Here is a 21338-nt window from a genome sequence, read left to right as displayed (position 1 = left end):
TGTGTCCTTGTAAATATGCATTCGTGTAGTTACGAAGCAACTAAGTTTGGTGGACTTGACAACCTTCCATTGCGCCGCAATAATGCGTTTCACATCTCGTTGGTTTTATACTTGGAGTTTTATGCTTTTTCCGAAAATCGCTTTCGTGTGAGCACTTAATATTGTGCTATGACAACGGCTTCGGGCTGAATATTTTCGCCCACGCAGGCCATAGTTGATACCTAAATACCGAAAAGTCGACGCTGTGACACGATATGTGGCAAGGTAAAAAGAAAAAATATGTAAACGGTTGATTTCAGACAATAGCTGATAACTTTAAATTATAAGCTAGATTTAGATCGGATTTCACAGTGATACGAATGGCCTTGTGCCTTTAACTGCATACAGCAGCTGGTATGGCATACCACCTCATTCATTCGCAAGCTTTGTTATGTCATTTCACATTGGCTACTGCCAACGTCCTTACCATGCCTACCGTGTTAACTATTGATTTTGAATAAATTTCAAATCTACCCACCGGCAATAAATGACGTGGAGGGCTGGTATTTATTGAGCAGAAACGAAACTATAAATTTGTTTTGTTAAACGAAGCTGCCCTCCCTAAGCCGATGTCATGAGCTAAAAGTGGAACCGTGGTATTGCTTGTTGCTGGGCAATTTTCTACATTGAAAACGCCACAGAATGGTAAGAAAAGATGGCAGGTTGCGTGGCAGTCAAATGCTAGGACACTGTTTCATGCAAAGGATTTTTAAATGTACCCCTTGTCTTTTGTTTAATGCCATATTTTCCACAAACATAAATAAATATTTTGAAAACAATAACTGAACTACCTTCATGGTCGCACGACTAGGCCAATTTATTATAAGAGCGGAAAACATCGGCCAACACGCGTATTATTTTATCGGGCGTGTCTCCATAGGCGCAAACGTAGTAACTTACTCATCCTATTCATAAGCAAACAAGCTTGCTCATTATGAAGTTTATCGTCCATCTTTGTTGGGCCCCGACAAAAAAGTAAAAAAAGATTAACGGTCTACGTATTGACGTCATAACGTCTTTCCCGCATTGCAGGTAGAGAGCGACCAATCGTGGCTTCGAAAGAAGAGAAAAGAGAAATCTTTATTCTCTTTAATCACGATGGCCTTCTCTTTTATTTCTTTAATGAAAGTGCTCCCAACAGATTTCGGGTGTAGTAGATTTGAAGTTCGCTGGTTACCGGCAAACAGGGTAAGGTTGGCTGATTAAAAGCTGGTTAGCGTTATCGTGTTGTCAATGTAAGGGTAGTCAGCAAGTTTGATTTCAAGCTGTTTTACTCTCATCTGGTGGAAAAGTTTTCAGTTTTACCTGATTTAATTTTTTTAAGAAGTTACCCTAAGTTAAGAATACACTTACCGGAAAGTTAATGTCATATTTAGTCGTACTTATGGTTCTGTGAGTTGCTAGTCTACAGGGTAAGACGTGAGATTAGGTTAAGTGTAATCAGTTAATGCTGAGTGAAAGTAACCGCATTGCGTTGGAAAGGTCCCCTTGGTAGCGTAGGCATTGTTCTGAATTCAAATTAGCCTGTGTTATCAACCGACTTCCTTTAAGTTACTTTTGGGTACTTCATAGCACGCTTTTCGCAATTTCTCAGTGCTATCGCACTTAGCGTATCACCATACTAGGCTAACTGTAAGTATGGTGATATTTTGAAGACAGACTCTAGCCTAGCTAAAGGCAATCTGGTGAATTTTTTTATAGCGTTTTGTCAGCAGTTGTTGTTCTCCCATGAGGACGACCGGCCTACGGGATATATTACGATAACGAACAGAGTAAACAGCTCAAGTACGTTAACAGGAAGATTTATTGCTGTCGTGATAAACGCCGTGCCAAACATGATTTGACAAGAAATTTTTTAGGTTTACCAATTATACTAGTTAGCAAAATTTGTTTTTGTGTTGACAACTTATTGGTACATCTGTACGTTATGTTTTGTATTATCATTGCAGGCATTTACTGTAAGTTGTAAATTGTTCCAATAGCAAAAAAGCAATAAAATGGTGAGTAAATTTATTATGGATTAACTTTTTAACAGTATGGTCATTGTAAAGTTGTATTATTCACAAATTGCGCTTAGCTTGAATGTTTGAGCTTTATTATTGATATTAAGTCTTTTACAGGCCGACCAGTTGACAGAAGAACAAATTGCAGGTAAGAACGGAATTGCTTAAGTTGAAAATGCATTTTAACAATAAGTTTTCGTGCTTTAATTTTAATATCAATTAAAGAAGTTAAATTGCAATTCAGTTTTGTGTAAGATGTGATGGCCTGTGCTTTACAATGTTGGCTAAAGCAGGCAGCTAGGCACAGTGCTGCACATATATGCAATGATACAGAATTATAACATTAATCATTTTGTCATAGAATTTAAAGAAGCATTTTCCCTGTTCGACAAAGACGGCGATGGCACAATCACAACTAAAGAACTTGGAACTGTTATGAGGTCACTCGGACAAAACCCCACCGAGGCTGAGCTTCAGGTAAGTGCTGGTCACATGCTTGGCGTCACTTATACGTACAACGTTGATGAGATGAATCTTCTCACCACAGGACATGATCAATGAAGTAGATGCTGATGGCAACGGAACAATTGACTTTCCAGAATTCCTCACCATGATGGCGAGAAAAATGAAGGACACAGACAGCGAAGAAGAAATTCGGGAAGCATTCAGAGTTTTTGACAAGGTGAAAGACTTACGTTTGATACCATGAGTCTCAGAATATATCAAGTCATTGTATTTTTGGTGAATGCCTGTTAAGTATTGGTTACCAATAGCAACAGAGTGGGTTTGCGTTAAATATTTAATCAAGGTGTTATGTAATGAATAAGCTGAAAGGGCAGTGATTCTAATGTGGTGCCAAACAATGTCAGTTTACGTTATCAAGGCACGTTTTCTTGTGTGCTGGGGACTAAATTTAGTTTGTATACCTCTCCATATCTTTTTAGGTGTTAGTCAGAGAATTAATAGATATCATTTTGCTTTCAGACAGTAGTGTGCAATCTTTACTTGTGTTTGGCTGATTAGTGATTAATTATTTGTTCAAATTACTTGGGAACAGCTGGAAACTTATTTTCTGTTCTTAGGACGGCAATGGATATATTTCAGCCGCCGAATTACGTCATGTGATGACGAACCTCGGCGAGAAATTAACTGATGAAGAAGTTGATGAAATGATTCGAGAGGCAGATGTTGACGGAGACGGTCAAGTTAACTATGAAGGTAATTTTTGATGCTTTGAATGAGCTCATTGTAATTTAGACGCTATATTACCTATGTCATGTTATTCTAGAATTCGTCAGCATGATGACAACGAAGTGAGCAATATTCCATATACAATTCTGCATTGTGACGTTGCGAAATGCTGCAATCGCTCCTGTCCCCATTCCAACGATTTGCCAGTTTTGAATTTTACAAATTTACATTTATATCCATGCTGGTCTTAGTGATAGTAATTGCCGATGCTTAACTGAAAAGAAACTTCAGCACCGCATTGAATATTCCCATAAATATATCTTAGTATTACAAAGCCGGTGCCGTTGTAATCCTTGTACACTGTTCTCTAATCCCGAGTGTAACATTATGTAAATTCTCCATTTGTGGTTTTTATACCCGTCGTAAATAAACATAACAACCGTAAGTTTTGTCAAGTTGTTAATTTTCCTGGAAAAGTTGTTGGTAAGTTAATAGAATCGTGGCAAATCGTTTCACGCTTAAACATGTAACTTACTCTCGTATTTTGTGTTTGTTCACTCCTTCAAATAAGTCCTTGAAAAAACAGACTCGTTTGATTTCTTTGGCATCTTTCGTACAATCCGAGTTATCTTGAGGTTGGTATTCATCTGGGCATCGAAGCTTTCTATAAAGTCAACGTTATACATTTGCCGTGTAACGAATATGATCTTATATTTTGTTCAATAAACTACACTGCGATCAGTTGTGTCAGGACACCCACAATAACTTCATCAAAGCAATAAGATGAACAGTAATTACCCCATTCGTTTAGAAAACAGCGGTTGAAGCGTTGAGGGACGACGTTTTTCCCGCTTGTAGGTGACGATTTTTTCACCTTGTTGAAGCTAACTCAGTCGAGCACGGGCGAAAAGAAATCGTATCCTATACGCTTCAATCGCTGTTGTCTTCGCGAATCTGATGCAACAACAAAACTATCAACGATGGGAAATCACCAAGACCGTATTTAGTAAAGCGTAGAATAGATGCGACTACTTATTGTTAAGGGGAAATAATTCAGCTAGTTTGAGCTTATTTCGGTGATGGCAATACTTTTTTCTTGATGTAGAAACGTGTCACCTCGAGTTAAAAGTAGTTTCGAAGCAGTTGGTTGACACGTTACTGGAAGCTTCCAATAAACAGTATCAATTCGTATTAACTTGAGATCAAACGATACAATTTCATACAAAAGTTGCCAAATCTCGCTTATACAATGACGCGATAGCTAAACAAATTGCTGTATTTCCAAAAAATAATGTTTACATTAGGATTGAAGAAGCAAAATCTTTAACAAATGGTCTTCATTGTAAGAATTATTGTTCATTTTTAGCTTAGCCACCAAACTACAGTAGATCAACAATTATCACCAAAGTCGACAGATATATAAACAATCTTGTATTCGGGTTCGTCATTATTGGTATTCGGGTTCACCCGGATCTTCCAAGCAGGTGATATTCGCCAAAGCTGCTCGGGTCTGGGTTCGTATCAGCCCAAACCTAAACTTGGCCTAAACTTCAAATCGAGGCCGGCAAATCATGTGATTGTCTTGGTCAAATTAAAAGAAAAAATCCTCCTTGTTACGTCATAAATAACAGTGCGACATGCCAGCGGGGTTGTTGATTGCATCGAGTTCCATGTTTCTTATGATTTATTGATTAAGAAAATTGGTTTGTGCGAACAGAGGTCGACAGATCGGGTTTCAGAGACAAGTTCAATCACCAAATAGATTTCAGTTAGACTCATGGGAAAAGATTTCAACGACCATGATTAAAAGGACAATTATTCACCACGGAGATGAGATACAATACCGTAGAATCGATTTAATCGACGCAATGAAATCAAACGTTAAGTAGCTGGTGTTAAAAATCAAGGTTTCTCAACAAAATATTTCCCGCACCAATAACTTTGACAGCAAAACCTTCAAAGAGACAGTTGCCAGCAGTCAGGCCTGAAGCATCACCATCACAAGACAACATAAGCAGTCAATCAACCAATGCGGTAAGACTCAGACCTGTACGACATTTGCATCCAGAGTGCCGGTTGCTCGTTAACAGTAATGCGGTATTGGAAAGCACCGAAATCGATACAACGGCTCGTTATAATGAAAGGGCTGAGACTGAGAGATATGAAAGGGTCGTTCTTTCTTGGTTCAAGTCAGTCAAGGAACGTCCGGAAAACTTGCGAATGCATCTCTGTTAGTTACTGAATCGCAAACTTACGAACTGAAACGAATTGTACAGCGACGGTATTCTTCGCCATAACTTATTAGAGTGAGCTGGCACATTTATATCTCGCTCTATTGTTGTGTTAGGATAGACAGAGATTAACATGTGAGACAGCTTCAAATTATTCTGCGTCTCAAAGATCGAAAAGTCGATCGCAGCCATCGATCAAGGCCGTGCTTTGCTTGCAAGAGTTGAAAAACTCCGTCACTGTTTGAATATTTCATTTTGTGGAGAGATTTTTGAAAGAAATACGTAAAATTTCGAGATTTTTTCAAGAATTCTTCAATTGGCGTCGTATTTCTTGCTATTTTCTAGGCTAATGGTTGCCAACTACACATGTTAAATAAGTAAACTTTGACAATCAAATAATATTCGTGTGCTTATAGTTACACTACTGTTGTAATAACTTACCTATAATGCCGATGCAAGTTATTGTTGGGCAGTGCATTTTTTTTGTGATCATATTTTGCCGCGTACTTAATATAGAGAAAGTAGCACGATAGCTGGTGCCTGCAGTAATTAAGAATTTTAGGCCAATTTTGAAAAGGACAGCATTAAAACCAACACCAAATGGTAAGTGCTGTAGAGGTTGTTGGGTAAACTGCTCCCATGGGTTCTTGCAAAACTATTTCTTATGTAACATATGTTGATGTCTTGTTTATCACTTCAGTTTGATAAAGTGTGTAAAAATGTTTACCATCTTTGCAGGCAAATCAACTGAACGAAGAAGAAATTGCAGGTATGATTTCTATGGATGTAAACATGCCCCAGTGCAACTTATTGTCTTGTCACTATTTAGATGTTTTTGTCCATTTTTAGAATTTAAAGAAGCGTTTTCCTTGTTCGACAAAGATGGCGATGGCACAATCACAACTAAAGAACTTGGAACTATTATGAGGTCACTCGGACAAAACCCCACCGAGGCTGAGCTTCAGGTAAGTGCTGGTCACGTGCTTGACGTCACTTATACGTGCAACGTTGATGAGATGAATCTTCTCACCACAGGACATGATCAATGAAGTAGATGCCGATGGCAACGGAACAATCGACTTTCCAGAATTCCTCACCATGATGGCGAGAAAAATGAAGGACACAGACAGCGAGGAAGAAATTCGGGAAGCATTCAGAGTTTTTGACAAGGTGAATCTATTTAACTTGTCCTGTAAAGCCGAACAAAACTTGAACCTGATTTGAGGTCTGCATTGTATAACATCGTTTCAAAGATTTAGGAATAGATTTTCCTCATTGTTGCATTAATCACGTGATATCTACACTCGGGTATCTATTGAGCGATAAAAATTGTCATTATTCGGTCATAACGACAAACAAATCTTATGAAAACATTCTTTGATCTTCTTTAAACGTAGATAATTTTGAAATGGTTTGTTAAAAAGCTACGTAATTTGAAATGTATTCCTCCTAGGACGGCAACGGCTTCATTTCTGCTGCCGAATTACGTCATGTGATGACGAACCTCGGGGAGAAATTAACAGATGAAGAAGTTGATGAAATGATTCGAGAAGCAGATGTTGACGGAGACGGTCAAGTTAATTATGAAGGTATTTTGTGCTGCTTTGAATATTCTAGATTTCAGTAAAGACATCGTCAAAAGTCTTGTGTGACGTAATAGTATATCTTTGTCAAATTGCAGGGTATATTTTAGCTTCATGACTACCTCGCTGTGAATGTTAAACATGACTTTGTATATTGAAGATTAAGGTGGAGTCAATTGCCCTTAATACAGCTTTCGATTTAAGCATGTTGGGTTAAGAGGTTTCCAGCACAAATATTTCACTTTTGGTAATTCGAGAAGTTTTCACCGTATAAAGGCGGACAATATCGACAATATGGACAAATCGTTGATGTATTTATTTAAACAAGGTCTCGATTACTTTAGAAAACATTGATAGAAACGGTGTCAGTGACATCACAATGAAACAATCGATAGCGAGTCCAGTGCATATTGACGTAGATCTGCCGCAATAAATGTTCCCTTAATATTTCCCAAATAAACCGGATCAATAAATGCGCTCTCTCCGTTCTCTGCCATCGACATCAACCACGCTTGGGGTCATCTGGGTTGCTAGGAACGACCCCGTTTGACCTCGATAGTAGTTAAACCGGCGCAGGGTACCGTTAGGATCGAATTGTTCCCATCCCTGTTACGTAATTTCTTTTTCTTAGAATTTGTCAGTATGATGACGGCAAAATAGATCATACGACGTCATCATTTCTTGAATACTAGCTGACTGGATGGTCGCGCAGACAAGTTGGCGGCTCGCTTCTATGTTGAACAAAATATTTCATCAAAATATTTATTTCACAGTTGTTGTCTTGTATCAAACTTTGTGACGTGTTTTGTTTCTTGTGAAGTAATAATTACAGGCGTGGTCAATGCACACTATGCAGGTACTGACTATGCTATCGGTACCAGCAGCAAAGAGTTCTGCACAGCAGTCCATGCCATGGGGACAAACATAGATTCATTTCCCTGACTTTCATAGACACCAGCTGTCTCGTTTCGTTGATCGTATGACGTCATTTTTGTAGCACTTTGTTTGTATGTGACGGTATCATGATGTAATAAATACAAAACTGTCAAACCGACATATGATGATGTTCTGTTAGTTAAAGTTTTGTGACGTTTTGTTTGCATTGTTACATCGCAATTACCAAACACATCTTCTGGCAACAACATTTGGCGCTAAATAGCTTTTGTGCACATCTACCCCATTATGACTAAACAATGGACGGAATTACATAGTAAAAGCGGGTGGTGCCAGACAATCCATAACAATACGTTGTGTATATTCATTGCGGTGAGGCATATGAGACCATGAAGGAGTTTCGGGATCGGTTTTGAACCTGAAAAGGTCTTATGACATCACAGAACATTTTTATGCCTTCATAATGAATAATAAATGACGACCCTAAGTTGAAGTAAGTCATGAATAATTGATATATTCAGTTGTTGGGTTCTTTTAAAGGGATGATCAGAATGAATTAGTGTAACAGGTTGCAGCCCATCTCAATTGGAGGATTTTGAGCTTTTACAACAAAACTCATAAAAAATTGATGACCCTGCCTCGGAAAAAAAACGCTTTTAACTTCACAGGGGTCGATGCTGGATACTAAAGGAAACTCTTTTTACGGAAGCTTCATAGAATTGGTTCTATTGCGTCACCAGGCGGCAGTTGATGTTGTCCAAGAAATTATCGCGGCACTGGTGATAAAATGGTTGTTTTTTGACGTTATAAGTGCAAATGTCATGAAGTAATGCTAAGTTAGGTAAAACAGCTTTTTGATTTCAAATAAACGAAAAAGTTGAGGGACAGTTGTGCAATCAAAAGTTATTTTTCAAACATGAATTTTGATGAACGCCGGGCCGACATAGCCTTACAAAGGCATTTGCACAAAACTTTCAATGCTGATGATCAAATTATTTGACAACGTAGAGACAAAATAGTTTAGAAACCGCCAATTACCAGTACTGTAGGCTTAAATGAAGGCAAAAATTTTAAATCAGTAACTTATTTTGCGGTGAAAGCCAAAAACAGCATCTGATGACACTTTGGTTCAAATGATGATGCTGGGCAAGGAACCAATAAGTGGCAAGAAATTCTTGAATGTCAAAAAACACTTGACAAAGCAGTTGTCGAGTGTATATTTCAACTGGTGACGTGAAAAGCTACTAGTGACTTCTGTACCTAAATGAGCGCTGATGCGATTTAACTTTATTTAGCGTGAGAGACGATGATGCCTCCTATGACATATGAATTTTCTCATGAATATATAGTTTATTTGTCGGTATGCCACACTGCTTTATAAACTTCATAAATAGATAAATTCAACAGATTCCTCATGAAAACTAATCCTATAATTTTAGCAATAGCGACCTGTAGTGGAAATTAATTTTGTAAAAAACGTTCAAGGGGTGGAGCAACTTATCAAATCTTTTAAATACTAAATGTGTCATGTTTGCTCCACTGGGTCGTGTTTGGCGTGAGCAATAATTATTTATAAACTAGCCTAAATTTGTAACAACCATAGCTGCCCGGATTCTGTATTATACTTCCCTGTTCTCTGTTTAGAGGTAAGCTTAAACAGTAGCTGACAGCCATCAGGATTTTGATTTTTCATTAGCTTTATTGCTAGAATTTGCCCTGGGCCTGACAGCTTGTTTTATTATCAGGCTGCTCAGGGATTTATGCTTCTTGCTACGGTTGTGCACTTATATACTAGACCCGACAAAACAACCGCAGAACTTACCACAAGCCGTTGTATTTGTATATTATTGTGTTTTAAATGTTTAAATAATGTTTTCAGTTATAGCCTAAGATACGATTATTTTACCATGTAGCAATAGGCATATAGCCTAGTATCAATATTTTGAAACTGTGAGGTTTATACCTGCTGGCTGTCTAGGCAGTTGGGTTTGGGTGCGAGCTTTAACCTGCTATATTTAGTGCCTGGCATCTGCGCAGGAATGAGATTCATGAACGTACACGCTGTATAGCTTATTTTACTCATTACACCGATTTATATGAAATAAACAAAGAAAAAGTAGTTGCTTGAACACCTATTTATAATTGATAAACGAAGAATTAAGGCTACAGTGCACGCTATCACACTAAAGATTGCGTCTTTGCATGAATGAGTTCTTGTCGAAAGCTGTCATAGTTTCTAGTCGAGCATATTTATAACACAATTTTTTGTGCACTTAAAGATATTCATTGTCACTGTAATCAAACCATGTCACTTCGTATATTTATTTCGGCTGTTGGTATCCTTAGCATGTTCTTTTAATCTGTGCAAGATTATACTTTTCTACTACTCTCATATACTTTTGCACTCCGACTTGAAGGCCTGAATGAGTTAGAGGATAATAGAAAATAAATTATAACGTAAAAGTTCCTCAATACTTGATCTTGATATGGGAGAGCAAAAATAAACCAGCCCACTATAATTTCCATCCCCACAGTCAATTAACAAACAATGGCAATTGGATACAAATTTTCCAGATCAATATTTGAGTGCAGAAGTGCACAATTTGATTACATAATTGGAGTAACTGGGGTATAGTAATCAAATGCATCCTGTAGTTGTGCACTAGACCCCAAATATAAGGTTAACCAGGTACCAGTAGCCTAATGCCCTAATGATGTATTTTATGTACTTGTCCACAGCCTACCGTGGTTTCCATTCATCGTGCCGTAGAGACTAATGCAGTGATGTCTGCTGCTGAGAATGTTAAAGAATTTGATGATTTGGTGGAAAAGAAACTGGCCAAGGTCTCTTTAAATGAAAGGAGTGATTCAGGGATAACTCTTTCAGCAATCCCGGTGGAGAGTGAGCATAATGAAAGCGATAATGACACTTGGGTAGGTGTTAGATGAGGCATCTTTACTTGGTTCTCTTGCAACATGTTTGTTGTGTGATCAGTATCATTGTAGGTCCGTACATATACGTGTCTATATAAGATTAGTTTTATACAGATATATGACATTACAATCCATTATGTGCATGCATGTGTAGGTATATGTGACATAGGTTGTACCGGTCAATACAAATACGTATATCTTTCTTTTTGTTGGTTTCAGAGCCATGATAGTGGGGCGTCCTGCGGCGCGTCACCAAATCATTCAAAATTTGCAACTTCTATTCAAGGCATGGTTTCAGTTTCCCCGTTATCTCTTCGAAAAACTCTCGTGTCAAATAAAGTGAAAACTGCTGATATCGAGGTACATATATATGCAGTGATGTCAATGTGTCATCTCCAGGATCAAACCTTTGTATCTGATCAACTTAAAATTTAAATAACTCCGATTTAGTCTTTTTCTGGTAAAGATTTTTGCAGAGGAATAAATGCAAAAACAAAATATTAATTAAGTTAAAACGCGAGAAACGTGTATTTTGATGTTTATACAAAATGTAGTTTATGGTTTATTCAAAATAATTGCCATAGCTACCTAATATTATCCTGCATTTTAAGTGCTGGTAACAATACTATAACGCCCATAACAGTACCCTAATGAATGGGAATATGTTGCAAGAATTTTACCGTATTTATTCAATCCACATGTTGCAACTTTAAATACTTGTCATGTACTTAGCTGATTGGTTGTCTGATTCTGATAATATTTTAATGATGGGTTTTTTACTATGCAACCACTTGGTAAGATGAGTTTGTTTTGGTTATTGGTTAATTTCCATAGCTTGGTACAATGTGGTAGGGCTAGCATCCTGCTTTGTTAACCATTGTTCCATCACATAACATGCACAATTCGCGTGTTATGCTGGTCAGCACTTTGCTGTCTCCTGCTTTATTTCAAGCTGTTCATTGCACTCAGCTTTCATGCTGACACCTGTGATATCTTAATATTTTGTGTGCAGTTAGGGGAAGCTGAAACGAAATTCTATGTTGTTTTTTCAAGTTATTCCCACGTCATTATTGCCATCCGCGTAATCTGCAAGTTGTTATCACAGCTCAGGCAAGATACTTGACATTTTCTCTCTATGTTGGTTGAGATGAAGTAAGCTCCATGAAGAGAACAAATATTGGTGAACCTTTCAACTAACCAAGCATTTCTTTGACGTGAGGTTCCCAACAAAAGAACTTCAGTTTTTTGTTTCTATCACTTTAGATATTAAGTTGAATAGAAATACGTTCGTCTTAAAGTACACAAAATACTGTTTGTAATACCCCGACAGCTTATAATAGTGCTGTAGGTGGTAGTAGTTTGCCGAAGTGGAAACGGCGAAGTATTTGTCATGGTGACACTGAGCCAGCTTGATTGAACTTTGCAGATTCGTGGCTTTGGTTCCATTTGAACACAAAGTAATTTTCTAAACCAAGAGTAAAATCTCATGCAACCTCCTAGAAGTTGCTTGACATGGCAGCTGATGCATTTTTAATGTCTTACGATGCCTGTTGAGAGCGGGTGTCATAGAATAATTTATTTCCTGTCACACGGTCATTAGGGCCGAGTCTTGCAATAACTACTTTCTGTCAAACCACTATTGATTATTATTTAATCAAATCAAATGGTTTTGCTTGTTTTTCACTTCTACTTTTCATGTTCAGTTGGACAGCACAAGGCAGGACAGAGTAATGTTCTAGCAGAGTGCTGCAGACAAATAGAGTTTTAGTGTCTACAGTAGACAGAATGGTAGAGTACAGTGAGGTGTTGTGGACGAACTTTGGATAACTCAAAGTAATTTAAGCAATTTTCTTCAGTTCTAAGTTAAGAGCTACCACTGAATGCTGATATTGGGTTGAAATTTCATTAAAACTTAGTAGTTTATAGAAATTGGCGCAAAGATATCAACAAAGCGAAATATGCAGGTACGCTGCATTTGATTTGACGGGATGTGAATCATATCTTTCACTTTTGACAGCTGCTAGCAAATATGATTTATTGTAATGTACACAATGCCTTGGCAATGTACACACAGTATCCTGGCTTATACGTATATGAAGTGGCTTGTTAAGTTGATTGACTTTCGATTCCAGTATTGACCTTTATATTTAACCACGATGTGTGTTGAAGAAATGTTGCCTTGGAAACAGAAATTTTAATTGTATTTACAGGACGGGACCAGATTGAACCAGTACCTGCTGAAGGAAGATCTTGGTCGCGGCTCATATGGGATGGTTAAGCTTGTTTATAATGAAGATGACAACAACCTTTATGTGAGTTGCTGTTTGGTAACAATAAAAGCATTTCTTATGACATCACAGCTTATCTTTCAGGAATACACCGGCATTAACTTTCCTTTATAAAAAAACTTTGTATTTTTGCCAAATTAGCACTCTCTGAACTATGTTTTGCTTTTTGCTTTTTGCAGGCGATGAAAATAATGTCTAAAAAGAAGCTCTTGAGACAAGCTGGTTTTGCGCGTAAGTTCCTGCTCTTATGAGCTACCTACAACAAGTTTGTAGAACAATAAAATTTTTAGGTCGACCGATGAAAGGAGGGAAGAAGCCCACCACCCCCCTGGATCGAGTTTATCGAGAAATCGCTCTGCTCAAGAAACTTGACCATCCAAATGTGGTCAAACTTGTTGAGGTGACGGACGGAATATTTATGCTGCTATTTCCACTTGACTTGAAAATTTACTCTTTCCTAATATTCTAGGTACTTGACGATCCAGACGATGACAGCCTGTACATGGTATTTGAGCTGATGAAAGAAGGGTCTGTAGCTTGCTTCATTCTTTTGCTTAATGTGTTCATGTTGTCTTGTGTCATATGCTTGGCTTAAACTAAAATGTGGCGTCCTGCCCATGCTTCTTGTCAATTTTTATATTGGCCTGTTCAAAATAATTTTCTTAAAACATTTTTATAAATAGCACTAAAAATATACTGAAAAGTAAATGCACTAAAATGTATAAATATACTGAGTTCATTTTAATTGTGACATCACTTTTATGTCATTGTAGAGAAGTTCTTGATGTGCCGACGACAGAGCCCTTGAAAGAGAACGTTGCACAAAGATACTTCCGTGATGTGCTACTTGGTCTCGAGTATCGTAAGTCGTCACAACCTGGTTAGCAAGTCTTTTATCTCGCTGACTCATCCGTTTCAAATTATCCTCCAGTGCACTACCAGAAGATCATCCATCGCGACATCAAGCCATCCAACCTCCTCCTCGACGATCACAATCGAGTAAAGGTGAGGACTCTTCATTTCCTCGTCTTCACTTAACTCATCTGTTCATTTCTCCGCAGATTGCTGACTTCGGAGTGAGTCAGGAATTCTCGGACGGTGATGCTGAGATCTCCAGCACCGTCGGCACCCCCGCGTTTCTGCCACCGGAAGCAGTGTCGGGAGTCAACGACAAATTTTACGTATGTTCGCCCAACCTCAAAACTCGCGGTATTTTTAAGTGATGTCACTCACTATTTATTTCATTGCTTCCAGGGGAAACCCCTCGATATCTGGGCGCTCGGAATAACGCTCTACAGTCTCGTATACGGGGAAACCCCATTTAAGAGCCCACACATCCTGGAACTCCACGAGAAAATTTGCAATCATGACGTCATCTATCCAAGCACGTAAGGGGTTGCGTTACTTACTGTGACAGACAAGTGACAATAGTGACGTCATCAAATTTCTTCGATCCAGGCCGAAGGTAAGCGTCGAATGCAGGGAGCTGATGGGCAGGATGCTCACCAAAGACCCCGCACTCCGGATCACAATGAAGGACATCAAAGTGCATCGATGGGTCACGCAGGGTGGGGTCACTCCGATGCCGTCCGAAACCGACAACTGCCAGCTGGTCACCGTGACGGACGATGACGTCAGATCCTGCGTTAAGGTCATTCCGAAACTGAAGACACTGGTAAGTCACGTGATCGTGATCGTGGTCGACTATGACGAGTATCCAAGTATCCTAAGCACGCTGTCTATGCGTCCTGTATCTTTTCCATGGATCTAAGCCTTACAGCTCAGCGTTTGCGGATAAAACGTTGAAAGGGCAGCGGAACTTGTTCTACTGTAGTTCCGCGATCTCTCCAGTCCACGCTGCATCTCACTGATTAATTAGAGTTTTGCGTTGTATGCTCTGGATGTAGCCGCTTTGTTTAATCGCGATTTAACATTTCAGATTTTAGTCAAGTCGATGCTGAAGAAGCACAGCTTCAAAAATCCCCTAACTTCGTCACAAGGCAAAACGTGAATCGACGAATCGACCAGTGACGGGATCGAACCCGGAGCGCAAGTTTTCTCTTTTCAAACAATTTCGCTGACGACGTGTGGAGAAACGCGATGTCGGATGCTCGCACTTTAATTTTTCCACACATCAACCTGCGGTAGTGACGTCATTTTAATGTCTTTCTACGTATGACGTAATACATAAAGCACTTTGATCAACCAATCAGACACCAGACCGTGCTCTTAAAATGTTCGGTTAATGATTTTGTTATATTATTGTCTTTTAAACCCGAGTTACTGATTTGCTCTGAGTGAGAAAATATCTCTCCGATGCACAGTGCCTTCAAGCAAGGTCAGGTATTTTCAACTAATTGCTTTATGACGTAACGTAGACTGCTCTGTGCTGGGGCAGCAAGGGTCGGTTCATGTTCAACTGGGTGTGGACGCGCATGTTTTATCACTTTTATGCGTTTGTTGCAAAGTTCTTAGATGTTACTGTGCGTGAGTTCATTTTTAATCAAGTTACGAATGCACTTAATCATTTTTCAAGCTACATTTGGTTAAAGATTTCTTGTTTAAAAACGATTTGGTCATTGTGTGGAAATAATCGTTAAACGTCTGCTTTTGTTCCATTTTGGCCTTAACATTATCGCGATTATCTGGTACTTCACTTCTGCTGTGTCCTGCCAATGCGGGTTGAATCCTGTCATGCGGCCTTCCCTGCTTTTTATTTTGTTCTCCTGATTGTGCATGGAATGGAAACTGCTTTGTACGAATATTACCAACATATTGCCGGTGTTGTTTTAACTTTGAATAAATCATACAGAGTTGTCTCGTATTCTTTGGTCATTTCATGATATTGCTTATAGTATGGCAACCGCAAGAGGGCAGAAGAAAGCCAGAATTAATTCCCTTTTATTAAAAAAGACTATAATTCCAAAATAAATTAACACATCTCTTGCAATAGCTCGTTATATTCAAGATTACAAATTTCAGGATGACGTCAACATGGCGCTCCTTAAAATGCGATCGCGCTCAAAAGTGAATCTAATTAAGTTAAGAGAAAAAACACTTTAGCAGCGCTTATAAATCTCTCTGCGATCATCCTCCTACCCAACCTGCCCTACCACATTATACCGTGTTTGCGCCTAAGCGGGCTGCGTCATTGACATGATTGAAGGCAGATTATTTGCAACATGTTCTGGCAAATGAAAGCAATGTACGGTTGTTAAAGTTTTGATACTTAACTACACATCAGGTTGAAATAATTTGAAGAACGTTTAACGATTAGATATTAACAACGGTTAATGCGGCACCCAGTGTAAGTTGACACTAAATTTCAGAGATGCTAAAACAGAGGTCTTTGGTTCAAAACCTTGCCAAGCTACATTCGGCTTTTTCTGCGAGATACTTTGAGATAAAGTGAACAACAATAAGTTTACAAAAATGGCGCGACAGTCTTTGGTAGGAGGTCATGTCGCAGTCAACCAGCGCGCCCACATCTGCTAACGATCTCCGAGAGGATTAAATGCCGCGAAGCGGACGGTCGAGTCGCGAATTTAATCACCATTTATTCAAACTTAACAGCAGATGCATGTACGTGGTCATATGTGCTACAACACATCGTTCACATGAGTTAATTTGCAACTCGTGTGACTCGACCCTGCACCCGGTTTGGTTCCAGGTTCGATTCCCGGCCGTAATCCCTTTAGCCACTCTTGCGTGAATAAAACGTAAGCAGCCTGGTCCAAGACCAGAAGGATAAAGTAAACAGTCTTAAGCCGAATGACAATCGCCCGGCGACTGCTTGATCGGGTACACGGGCTATGGAATGGCGTAGTAGCGATCGTTCAAATTTAGACCTTCTATTCCAAAACATAGAAATTTGAAAATCGAAGCAAAGTGAAAATATGTATTTAACATGATCATATAAATGTATACCTTTGAAGTCTTCATTTATCTTACTACAACGTTTGCCAATATGACGACCAATATGACAAATTTCAAGCTATTTTTTTTAACTGATGTAATGATGATATGTGTGCTATAATAATTGTGGATTGAGCCAGACGAGTTGTAGCTTGCGACGTTTATCAAAGACTTTGAAGCAAAAGTTACCGAGTTCAGGTCTCTGTGGAGCAATATGACCTATGTTTTTCCTGTTCAAAATTTAACAACTGATGCATCATCGTTAGTTATATTTGTTACACTACATCATATACGTGTGCAACTTCCTAGCTCGTGTGCTTGGACGCTGCACTCGGTGCTAGAGGTTCCAGGTTCGATCCCTGGCCATGGTAGAAAAGGGCAATCCAGGAAGGTAGACAACTGGTCCATGGCCTAAAACCACCACACAGGTGGTAGAACCGAGGGTCCTGCCTTGGGGAGGTTGAAACGCACTGGCATTGTCACCTTTATTTTTTATTTGGATAATTTTCGAAAGATATATATTTGAAATTCAAACCAAAATAAATCCCGGTGTATAGCCGATTTGGATAAAATTTGCCTGCTGGCATGGAGGTAGCGGGTTAGATTCCTAGCTAGTTCCAAGTTCGATCCCTGGCCATGGTAGAAAAGCGCATTCCAGTAAGGTAGACAACTGGTCCATGGTATAAAACCATCAACAGGTGGTAGAACTGAACGTTCTGTCTGGGGAAGGATAATAAGATACGCACTGTCATGATATGCATTGTTATAAATCCCGGTGTATAGCCGATTTGGATAAAATTTGCCTGCTGCACTGGCGCGTACACTGGCGGTAATTGTTACAATATGAGTTCTCAAACGGCGTGACAATGCTGTTAGTTGCTTAATTCTGTCTATGCATATTACTAAATGAGAAAGTTTCTATTTTGTCTATTATAAGACACGAAGGCTTTCACCTTCGGGCAAAGCTTACTGAATGTTACATTGCGCAGTCTTAACCAGTGAAATCGATCACGTAAAAATGAAGAATTGCAAACGTCCGTGGCTTGAATCGTCCTTGGACCTAGGAACCTCCGAAAGAGAGCAAATTTTACCCATTTTAGGCAGATAAATAATACATAAAAGTAATCTCTACTGGCTAATGTTTAATTGATATTTGCTAAGTAATGACTGATTACATCAGATTTCGACCCAGATGAAAGAAAGAATATCTGATGATGAAACTGATACAATATCTGATGCAGTATTATGACGTAATAAGAAACAGAGTCATAAATCATGAAGTTTATGATGTGGCTCTTTGCGGTTAACACAGTAAGAAGTGAGGCTCTTAGTCTCTGACTGGGTGGCCACCCCTGATATAGACTGTCACATCATATTCTTAAAACAAAGAAACCGTTTACTTTGGCCGAGGAAGTTATTAAACCACCGTAGCAAATAGTAGTAGCAGCGTTGCAAATAGTCATTAAATGTCTGACTTTATAACTTTTGTAATAACTGTTTATGTTTTGAAATGTCGAATTATTTTTTGAAGTGTAACAGTGTAATAACGAAATATTTTATTTTCTGACCAAGCAATTCGTAATTTCTAAACTTTTGTTAGTGGGGTTCCGTGAGAAACGCGAAAGTACATGAGGGGTTCCGCGTTGACAAAAAGGTTGAAGAGCACTGTCCTAGGTTGACTTTCATAATGGTGTAGGTGTGGGCCCGGGAGTGGGTAAACCCAGTTTGAGCACCAGGGTAGGATCACTCTTTGTCTGACTTCTCATCTTCGGCCGTTCCAGCATAGTTGAGCTAGGCTGGCAGCGACCTTAATCCTTGAGGTGCTCAAGCCCCGGCACGACGGCAACGTGGTGATCCTGAGCGCCGAGGACATGACATCAAACAACGCGGAACCCACATCCCCAACCATCACTTTGAAACAAACATCCGGAAAACGTACCTGCACCTTTTCAACGAAAGCCCTGATGATGACGAACAACTAACATCCGCCACAACTCCGGAAGAGATAAAAGCAGCACTGAACAACACAAAGGCAAACAAAGCAGCTGGAACAGACGGTATCTACCCGGAAATGATGAAAAATCTTGGATCAAAGGCCATCACCTGGCTAGCTCAAGCTTTCACCAACATAATTCAAACAAGCAAACAGCCTCACAACTGGAAGCTAGCGAAAATAATTGCTATCCTGAAACCCGGAAAAGAAAGTGAAAATCCTGCCAACTACAGACCGATATCCTTGCTAAATTGCTCTTTTAATCTTCTGGAACGCATCATACTATCGCGCATCACACCCATAGTTGAACCACATCTACCACCAGAACAGGCTGGTTTCAGAAAACATCGAAACACCACAGAACAGGTACTTGCCTTGACTTCATACATTGAAGCTGGCTATGAACAAAAAACGAAAACTGGAGCAGTATTCATTGACCTCTCAGCAGCATATGACACTGTCTGGCACGATGGCCTCATGCTCAAACTAGCCAGGATAAACAAATGCAAAAAGACTCTTCGTTTACTCTCAAACATGACAGGAACCAGACGTTTCTATACATGTCTTGGTAGGCAGACGAGCAAAACCAGAAAACTTAAAAACGGAGTTCCCCAGGGTTTTGTACTGGCCCCAACCCTGTTCAACATATACTTGAGTGACTTGCCAACTACAAGCGCTAAACAATTCGGATATGCCGATGATTGGGCAATAGCAACCCAATCAACAAAACTCAAAAGCTTAGAAAATACGCTATCCAAAGATGTCAGCACACTCGATAGTTTCTTCGATAAATGGTACCTGGAAATGAATACCTCCAAAACCGTTACTTCTGTATTCCACCTGGATAACCAACGGGCAAACCAGACACTGAAAATACGCATTGGAAGCAAGCTGCTACCAGCAGAGCGTAACCCAAAATAACTTGGAGTAACACTAGACAGAACATTGACTTACAGCAAACACATTGAAAATGTGGCGCAGAAACTGAAAACCAGGAACTCGATCCTGAAGAAACTTACTGGAACAACTTGGGGTGCTCACCAAACCACACTTAGAACATCAGCCTTGGCACTCTGCTATAGTGTAGCAGAATACTGTGCGCCAGTATGGGAATGCAGCAAACACACAGACAAAATTGACATTCAACTCAATAATACAATGAGAATTCTCTCAGGCTCCTTAAAACCAACACCCAAGATCTGGCTCCCAACCATGGCAGCTATAGCTCCACCACACCTCCGAGGACAAGAAACCACCCAACGGATTCACGACCAAATTGACGACCTGCCCAACGACATTCCACTCAGACAAGTCACTCAAAATGCATCCACCACAAAACGATTAAAAAGCCGCAAACCTTTCTATAACTCAAACAACAGTAACTTCGATGTGCACACAGCCTGGAAAACCTACTGGCAAAAACACAAACCTCTTGGAGCAGATTTGATAACCGACCTCACAACAGCACTACTCGGTTTCTCAACAGCCACACGAAAAATGTGGTCTACAGCAAACAAGAATACGATCAAGACAGGCAAGAACAGCTTCAAACTTGAATCGATGGGGCTTACTCGACTCCCCAACATGCCCAGCATGTAACGAAGCTCCCCAAGATACAGACCACCTCGTGATAAAATGCCAAAATACAAAGTTGACTGGAGGCTACAGCACCGTCAGTCAATGCGGCCAAAACTTCAAAAAGTGGATAGACAATATGATGGTGAACGTGTGAAGACCATACGACGATGATGATCGTCCTAGGTTGAATCGTCCGACCACTGTGGCACACCAGTTCAAGCGAGGTAATTTATCTGAACGTCATTAAGGAGAATTCAAGTCCGGTCAACAACTGAATTGCAAGATCCCAAAAGAAAATTTCAGCATTTAAAAAACAACTCAAGACTTGTGACGTAACCGTCACAATACTAAGTTGGTTTGATCATGAAATCAACAAAATAAGTTTAAGCTAACAAGTTTAGGTGTAACAGATATAGCTGATGAAACGTTTGGAAGATCCGAGGTGAATTAATAAAAAATTTGTTGTCTAAGGTTTTCATCAGAATGATTTTTGTTCCACATTTATGTGATACCAAGAAAGCGCTATTTTAGGCAAATCTGAAATAATGAAAAGCAAATAAATTGCTCGTGGTCGCTGTTGAAGTTAAGATTATTATTCCCACCTAGACTCTTTGCCAACTAAACATCTACTGTACATTGCAACATAGCTTGCATCCATATATTGCACTGGCAAACACTTTTTCATAGCA

At 39.4% G+C, this 21338-nt stretch overlaps 2 protein-coding genes across 3 annotated transcripts; both read left to right on the top strand.

Moving 5' to 3' along the window:
* Window positions 1–1909: 1909 nt before the first annotated feature.
* On the top strand, window positions 1910–8101 carry LOC143463413 (uncharacterized). The gene is made up of 13 exons (XM_076961878.1): window positions 1910–2039; window positions 2160–2190; window positions 2404–2519; window positions 2590–2724; window positions 3125–3260; window positions 3331–3355; window positions 5141–5267; window positions 5581–5703; window positions 6203–6233; window positions 6314–6429; window positions 6500–6634; window positions 6918–7053; window positions 7679–8101. Exons 1-13 carry the CDS (start codon window positions 2037–2039, stop codon window positions 7705–7707), a joined length of 1143 nt encoding a protein of 380 aa, XP_076817993.1. The 5' UTR covers window positions 1910–2036; the 3' UTR covers window positions 7708–8101.
* A 1331-nt stretch (window positions 8102–9432) lies between these two features.
* Window positions 9433–15987, top strand: LOC143462726 (calcium/calmodulin-dependent protein kinase kinase 2-like). 2 transcript variants are annotated; one of them, XM_076960979.1, is made up of 13 exons: window positions 9433–9587; window positions 10681–10875; window positions 11095–11235; window positions 13086–13187; window positions 13343–13394; window positions 13454–13563; window positions 13633–13691; window positions 13937–14025; window positions 14095–14168; window positions 14225–14344; window positions 14418–14551; window positions 14622–14838; window positions 15103–15987. In XM_076960979.1, the coding sequence occupies exons 2-13, from the start codon at window positions 10726–10728 to the stop codon at window positions 15172–15174; spliced, it is 1320 nt and encodes a 439-aa protein (XP_076817094.1). In that variant the 5' UTR covers window positions 9433–9587; window positions 10681–10725; the 3' UTR covers window positions 15175–15987. The 2 variants fall into 2 exon arrangements, with proteins under 2 accessions (XP_076817094.1, XP_076817095.1); XM_076960980.1 differs by lacking the exons at window positions 9433–9587; window positions 10681–10875; window positions 11095–11235 and adding an exon at window positions 12516–12839.
* Window positions 15988–21338: the final 5351 nt, after the last annotated feature.

This window comes from Clavelina lepadiformis, chromosome 6, assembly GCF_947623445.1.
Source record: "Clavelina lepadiformis chromosome 6, kaClaLepa1.1, whole genome shotgun sequence".
NCBI lineage: Eukaryota > Metazoa > Chordata > Ascidiacea > Aplousobranchia > Clavelinidae > Clavelina > Clavelina lepadiformis.
The sequence above is the reverse complement of the archived record's forward strand: the minus strand, read 5'-3'. Positions and strand labels throughout refer to the sequence as shown.